This window comes from Elephantulus edwardii, unplaced genomic scaffold (assembly GCF_000299155.1).
Source record: "Elephantulus edwardii isolate Elephantulus edwardi_28Jun2011 unplaced genomic scaffold, EleEdw1.0 scaffold00319, whole genome shotgun sequence".
Lineage (NCBI taxonomy): Eukaryota > Metazoa > Chordata > Mammalia > Macroscelidea > Macroscelididae > Elephantulus > Elephantulus edwardii.
Window position 1 is genome coordinate 1479756 of NW_006400069.1, and position 7243 is coordinate 1486998.

Here is a 7243-nt window from a genome sequence, read left to right on the forward strand (position 1 = left end):
ATATTCTTAAAACTACCACAGTTTGGTAAAACATCTACCTTTTGATGGATATTTGAGGTGTTTATAATTTTTTGGCTATTAGAAATAAAACTGCCAGGAACTTTGTAGACAAGTTTTTGTATGAAGTCTTCATTTCTCTGACATGAATGTTGAAGAATGCAGTTGCTGGTTTGTCCTTGAGGTGCTCTTCCATCTCTTTGCCAAATCATTCTTCCCTCTACCATTTCCAATCAAAATTTGACATTTTCTTTTTTACCTACTCTATTTTCTTTCCATATAGTATGGTTTTCTTCCTCATCACTCAACTGAAATTTCTCTCTTGTGGAGTTGGTTTTTTTAAAAACACCTTTTACATGTTTATTCATATAATAAGTAGACATCATTAGAATGAAAAACAACTTATTTTGTATATTTTTCAGGCCTTTCTGGCTGTCCCCTCGTCAAGTAATGGCCATCCCCGTAGGACCAACTTGTGAAAAATATGCCACTCAGGTAAAAACACAGACATTTAATTATCTTGGTTTATATTTAATATATGTCTATATATTGGCTTGCAAAGAACATTATGCTTTAAAGTATTACATAACTAGCACATTAATAATCTATGTGTTGAATAACTGGCAGTAGCACTGTTAAATCTGATTTGAATATGTAGCTGTATCACAACTATATTGTTTCTTAATACTTTAGAAGTGATTTTTAGAACATTTCATACTTACTCTTTTCTATATGGTTCTGTTATCTAAGGATGCTTTATTAGTTCTCACTGCACAATCCGTAATCACGAAGCTTATCCATGACTTGAAACTAGAAGCATTTACTGCTGTCTCACAGGCTCTGAGAGTCAGAAGACTGGGAGGCACTAGCGCTTGATTAGCACAGGGGCTCAAGGAGAAAGTTCAGAACAGCCTCAGCCAGGGCTGCAGGCATGGGCTCACTCTAGTTCTTGTCAGGTCTGAGTTCTTGCCTAAGGGAGCTCTGGGATATCCCAGATCCCTCCGCTCCTCAGCACACAGTATCTCCATGGTTTGGTCAGTGTCTTAACTTGGCAGTTGGTTTCCTTAAGAGAAAGTGATCCTAAATCCAATGCAGAGGGAAGTGAGGACCACAAAAGAGGTGAATTCCAGGAGGCAAAGACTTTGGGGTCACCTGGGAGGCTGGCTACCCCAAATAATATGATGATGAGTGTTTCCTTTTCTTCTAGGTATCCCGTAATTTTTTTGAAGAAGGATTTATGGCTGACGTTGATTTAGATCATAGTTGTACATTAAATAAGAAAATACGAAACACACAGTTGGCACAATATAATTTTATTTTGGGTAATGTCTTAACTTATTTTCCCAAATGTCTGTTTAATTTTTCACTGTAATGTAAAGATACTAATGAAGTAATTAAAAGTAAATAAGCATAGAATTGTCCTCAGGAATAATTTCTCATTGCTGTTTGGCCCTTTAGTGAATGTTGTGATGTTCTAATCAGGCTTCTTGCAGTAAATTAACTTACACAGAGATGAGCTTATTTAGAGAGGCATTGAAGTATTTCATGAAATGGTAGAATTTAAAAAAAAAGTTATTAAAAGAGCAGCAGAAACCTGGAACTCAACCCTTAAGAGAACCGTATCTGCTGTTTCTGGTCCATTGCTCCCTGGTTCTTTATGATTCTCTTAAATAGAGACTTCATCCCTTTCTCCATTGGCCAGTTATTCTCTTCTACATGGCAAGAAACATGACTGTAGAGTCCTGCCTCATCTTACATCAGTTATGACTCAGAGTGTAAATATATGACAGAGTAGAACTGTGTCCTTGTGGTCTTCTAGGCTTTCATCTTTACAGATCTTTTTTCTATAGAGCAGCTATTGGGTTTCAACCCTTGATGTTTCCATTACAGCCTAACACTTAACCACTGTGCTTCCCAAATGTCTCTATGGGTTACTAGAAATAATAAATCTTGTGCCTACATTTTAAGACATTTTGGTTGGCTTGGTTTAGGCCTGGTGTTCACCCTTTGACTCATTAAGGATGCCAGATGGTGTCAGAAGGGTCTGAAAGTAAATAATATATGTATTGAGTCAGTTCTAACTCATATTGACCCCACTTTGCCATGCTGTCTGAATTTCCTGTGACTAATTCTTTTGTAAGTGGATCTCTAGGCCTTTTTATTTTATGAGGTGAATTCAAATCTCCAACCATATGGTTAGCAGTCAGGTTCATTAACCATCTGCACAACCCAGGGAATCTGTAAAAAAATCCCAGAAAATTCTTTGCCATCAAGTTGATCCAACTAAATCATGGTGACCCTATGAGGGTCCAAGTTTGCCGTCATTATTGAATAAAATACACATCTTTCTCTCATGGAAATAATAGCTCCTATTTATATCCCAAAACCACAATAACTGTTCTTTCAAGTAGACAATAAAGAGATGCATTTAGAAATCATTCTTTCTTCAATAAATGACTATCAGAGGATTAGATGGTCTATTTACGTGTATTTAGTGATTAATTCTGAAGAAAAGTCAACTAATAAAATGCACGTGTCATATGACTACTGGTTTTACTGCTAAATAACTGCTTTAAAATGGGTATTTCCCTTCTTTTTTCTACAGTGGTTGGAGAAAAGGAAAAGACAAATAATGCTGTAAATGTTCGGACGAGAAACAACAAAATTCATGGTGAGATTTCAGTGACATCTGCCATGAATAAATTAAAGAATCTCAAGAATTCACGTACATTGAATGCTGAGGAAGACTTTTGAAGTTTTTTTCCTTGTATTTGCTTCTGTACAACCTTTTTTTTTCACCCTTGAAAATGCATTTATCTTAACCATTTAGCCTGTTAGTACTTTTCCTAACAACTTTAGACTCACCGGTGTGCACAAGTGAGAAAGGAGACAGTGAATGGGGAGCTGATACAAATCAATTGTTGAATAAACTGATGCACTCAGAGGACAATCTGAGGACTAGCTTGAAATATTTTCAAGAAATCAATACCTTTCAAGATTAAAATAAGAAAATGCTATCATTGAAAGGGGGAAATACTAGGAAATGAGGATTATGAGATGTTATTGCTAATATTTATGATTTTGAAGATAATGTATAAATAAAACTCTCAAGGCCCCAGGAATTGATGGTATACCAATTGACATATTTCAACAAACACATGCAGCCCTAGAAGTGCTCTGGGGGACAACTTCCTGACCAACTGACTGGAAAAGATCCATATTTATTCCTATCCCCCCAAAAAGCTGATCCAACAGAGTGTGGAAATTATCAAATGATGGCACTAATATTATATGCAAGCAAAATCCTGCTGATGATTATCCAAAAGTGACTAGCATAGTACCAACAGAGAACTACCAGAAATACAAGCTGGGTTTAGAAGAGGCCATGGCAGTAGGAATATTATTGCCAATGTCAGAAGGATCTTGGCCAAAAGCAGAGAGTACAAGAAGAATGTCTGTCTGTGTTTCATTGCGCATGCAAAGACTGTGTGGATCACAACAAACTGTGGCTAACCTTGAGAAGAATAATACCAGAACACTTGACTGTACCTAGGCAAAACCTATACTTGGATCAGGAGGCAGTCATCAGAACAGACCAAAGAAACACTGTATGGTTGAGAATCAGAAAAGGAGTGTGTCCGGGATTCATTCTGTCTCCATAACTTTTCAGTCTGTGTGCAAAACAGATAATTTGAAAGGCTGGGCTTTATGAGGAAGAATGTGGCATCAAGATTGGAGAAAGACTCATCAACAACCTGCGTTATGCACATGACACAACCTTAGTTACAGAAACTGAGGAGGGACTGAAGCATCTGCTGTAAAAGGCCAAGGACCATAGTGTGCAATATGGATTGAAGCGCAACATCAAGAAAACAAAGATTCTCACCACTGGGCCAATTGACTGCATCATTATAGATGGAGAAGAGATTTATATGGTTAAGAATTTCAGCTCGCTCAGTTCCACATTAACTCTCTTGGCACCAGCAGTCAGGAAATAAAAAGACGGATTACATTAGAAAATTCTGCTGTCAGAGACCTCTCCAGAATACTAAGAAGCAAAGATGTCAATCTAGAGACTAAGGTATGCCTTTGCAAATACTTGCTATGCATCAGAGAGCTGGACAATGGCTAAGGATGACAGAAGAAGAATCGATGCCTTTGAATTGTGATCTTAGAGAAGAGTTTTGAACATACTGTGGACTGCCAACAGAACTAACAGGTCTGTCCTGGAGAGGGTGAAATCAAGCTGCTCCTTGGAAGCAAGGATTTTGAGACTCTGTCTCACATACTTTAGTCAAGTAGCCAGGAGGAGCCAGTCTTTGGAGAGTGATATCATGCTTGGAAGGGTTGAGAGACAGAGCAGGTGCAGAAGACTCTGGATGAGATGGATTGACACCATTACTGGGGTAATGAGGGTAGGTGTGTCAGAGACAGTGAGACTGGCTCAGAATAGAGCAGGATTCAGAGCTGTCGTGCATAGTGTCACTATGAGTTGCATGCAACTTGACGGCACATAAAACAACAAAAACAATGATATTTTTAATAGAGGAAGAAAAACGTATTTTCTAATATCATGTCTCAGGTATTTTAATAGTTGTTATAAAAAGTTTATATTATAAACTTTATCCTCAAAATTGGAATCATTACTTAATTTGCTTTAATTAGCCAACAATCACAAAAGAAGCTAATATTAACAACAGGATTACTGGGGAAAAACTATGACTATCATAGAAATTTGATGTTGTGGAATCTACTTTGTGATGTAAGTTAAATATTACAATGTTAATACCTCTCATTCATAATTGAGCCTTATTCATCTTTAGAAGAAAATACCTAAATATACTGCATCACACAGTGTTTCTAGAGACTCACTTCAGGGTTCTCACCATCCTAAGCAGTTTTACAGAGTGTGAGTAGTGTGGGAACACCTGGTGTGACCTCCACTAACTCCACAAAAGGGGATAATCCCCATGAAAAACATTCCGAATACAAACCAATCCCTGTAAGATCCGACTTGCCATCTAACTCCCCCAGCTACTTCCACTAATTCCAACACCAATCTTGCTGTACACTGGGTCTGAAATCCATTGCAAAAGCCACACAGATATCACAGCATCATACTCATGGTTTTGGGGCTTACAGCTTCTTAAGCATCCTCAAAGGCCTTTTAGCCTTCCCATTTTAGGGCAGTGTGACAAAGCTTTTGGACTTGCCAATTATGGTATCTCCTTCTCAGTCCTTCAGCAAACTTGGGCAAATATCCTTGGCTCTGTCTTCTTGGAGCAGCAATCCTGAGTCAGCAACATCATGTCAGTCTCTGGTTCTCTCTTGGCACTGCATTCTCTGCTGCTTCTTCCATGCTGGTAGTGAAATTGCCAATTGCTGCTACTGAACCTGCTTAATTTAAATCTGGTGGAATGGCCTAATTGCCCACCCTCCTAGTGGATAGACTAACCCACCCTATTTGTATATTCCTGCCCAGCTCTGTGACCATAGCCTAGAAAAGCTCTTTTGAACAGTAGCTGCAGTGACACCCCTATAACTAAGTTACTTTTTAAAAATAGAATAAATTAATGCTATTAAATAGAATGCTATTCTTTGGTTGTGTAGACTCAAATAAATTTCAGACTTTTAACTAAGAATATCTGAATTCAAATAGTTGCATATCAACATAGAATGTAGCTCCCATTCAAGAAGTACTTATTGTTTATTTGACTTAAGTAATGTGGAATTCATGACAGGCTCTCTTCTTGAAGCACCTTTATAGTTTAGTTAGGTTCCTGAGGGAAGTGGACAGTGAAACAGTCTAAATAACCAAAGCAATGTCATTTGTCAGAGCTGTACAGCACAATATGGTACAAAGTGAAAAATACAATATTTTAAGCAAATATTTGAGGGGATTTTTTGTGGCAAGCATGATTTTGTGTAAGGACTGTTGTTGTGGCAAGTAGGTGGGAAGAGAGAAGCATGTCAACAGCACAGTAGAGAGTGAGTGTGGTGGAGATATGAGCCCAGCCGGCCAGCTTGGAGGACAGCCTCCTGCCTAAGGCTGGCCTAAGGGAGAGCCTCTGGCTCTTGTCCCAGGCTCTCAAAGTCTTAAGATTTTACTGGCTAGTCTAAAAGCCTGTCCCTTTCTTGTGGGAACTTTTGGGAAGTAATATTTATCCAATGCCTCCCTTCCCTTCTTTGACATCTCTTTCCACTCCTAGAGACCAGGAATGTTTACTCAAGGCCAAAATTCACATCTGATGCAAGTTAAAGATAAGGTGGGAAGTTTAGCTGGTGTTGGAGCCTAACTGGTGCTTGCTGCCAAGATCAGTGCCTTGGCTTGGGCAGCAGATCCCTCACAACTCACCTGTCATGCCAAAGGGGGCTTCTTTAATGTCTTTGCTTCACTACCCACCTCTCTGAATCTGTTTCTTCATCATATGATAACGCCATAAACATTTCCTTGTACTTCACATGCGGTGGAGGTTTTTATCTGTCATATATGTTGTATAAGTGCTCAACTACAAATCGCAGTGACTCAGTGAACAACAGATTTGAACCTGGCCCTATACTGTGCCATCCTCACCCTCTCCAACATGCTTGAGCCCATTGTTACAGTCACTATGTTAGTTCATCCTATTGAGGGTCTTCCTCACTTTAGAGAGCTAGACAAAAATGCTGGCCAATTTCCCAAATTTGCCACCTTATCTTTCAGTACTTTCAGGTATGAATTTCCAGGGTCATACTCCTGGTTTCTAGGGAACCGTGGTGGCTACTGGGTAGGGAGCCCTTAACCCAAAGGCAGCACCTTTCTGATATTTCAAAACCATAAAGCTGCTCCAACAAAGATGGGCTATGTATTCTTGTGTGATTGATTCACAATCGGTGAAAACTGGAGAGTCAACTACAAGCCATTCCCCAGAAAGGAGAGAGAGAGAGCAGTGGAGACAGAGGTCTCTTGTCAAAGAGGGTAAGGGATCTTTTCGAATGAGGACACTCAGAGTTCCCTGACAGAACCACAGCAGCAAACCAGGTCACCAGAGTAACCACAAGGCTGTTCCTGGGCTTCTTAGGACCCGGGCTCTTCCATGAGCCCCACCCACGGACAAGCCCCGCCCTATTCATAGCCGAGCCCTGCCCCACCTCTCCGACAACTCCCGCCCCATCCTGCCGCGAGCCCCGCCCCACCACGAGGTCCTTCCCCACCCGCCCCACCACCCGCCCCGAGAAACCATGTCCGGCCGCGAGCCCCGATGCC

At 40.0% G+C, this 7243-nt stretch overlaps 1 protein-coding gene across 1 annotated transcript in view; it reads left to right on the forward strand.

Moving 5' to 3' along the window:
• The window catches only part of TARSL2 (threonyl-tRNA synthetase-like 2), a 197410-nt gene extending 194659 nt beyond the window's left edge, over window positions 1-2751 (forward strand). The window contains 3 exon segments of the mRNA XM_006901325.1: window positions 420-492; window positions 1205-1319; window positions 2603-2751. Coding sequence (XP_006901387.1) covers window positions 420-492; window positions 1205-1319; window positions 2603-2751 — 337 coding nt within the window.
• Window positions 2752-7243: the final 4492 nt, after the last annotated feature.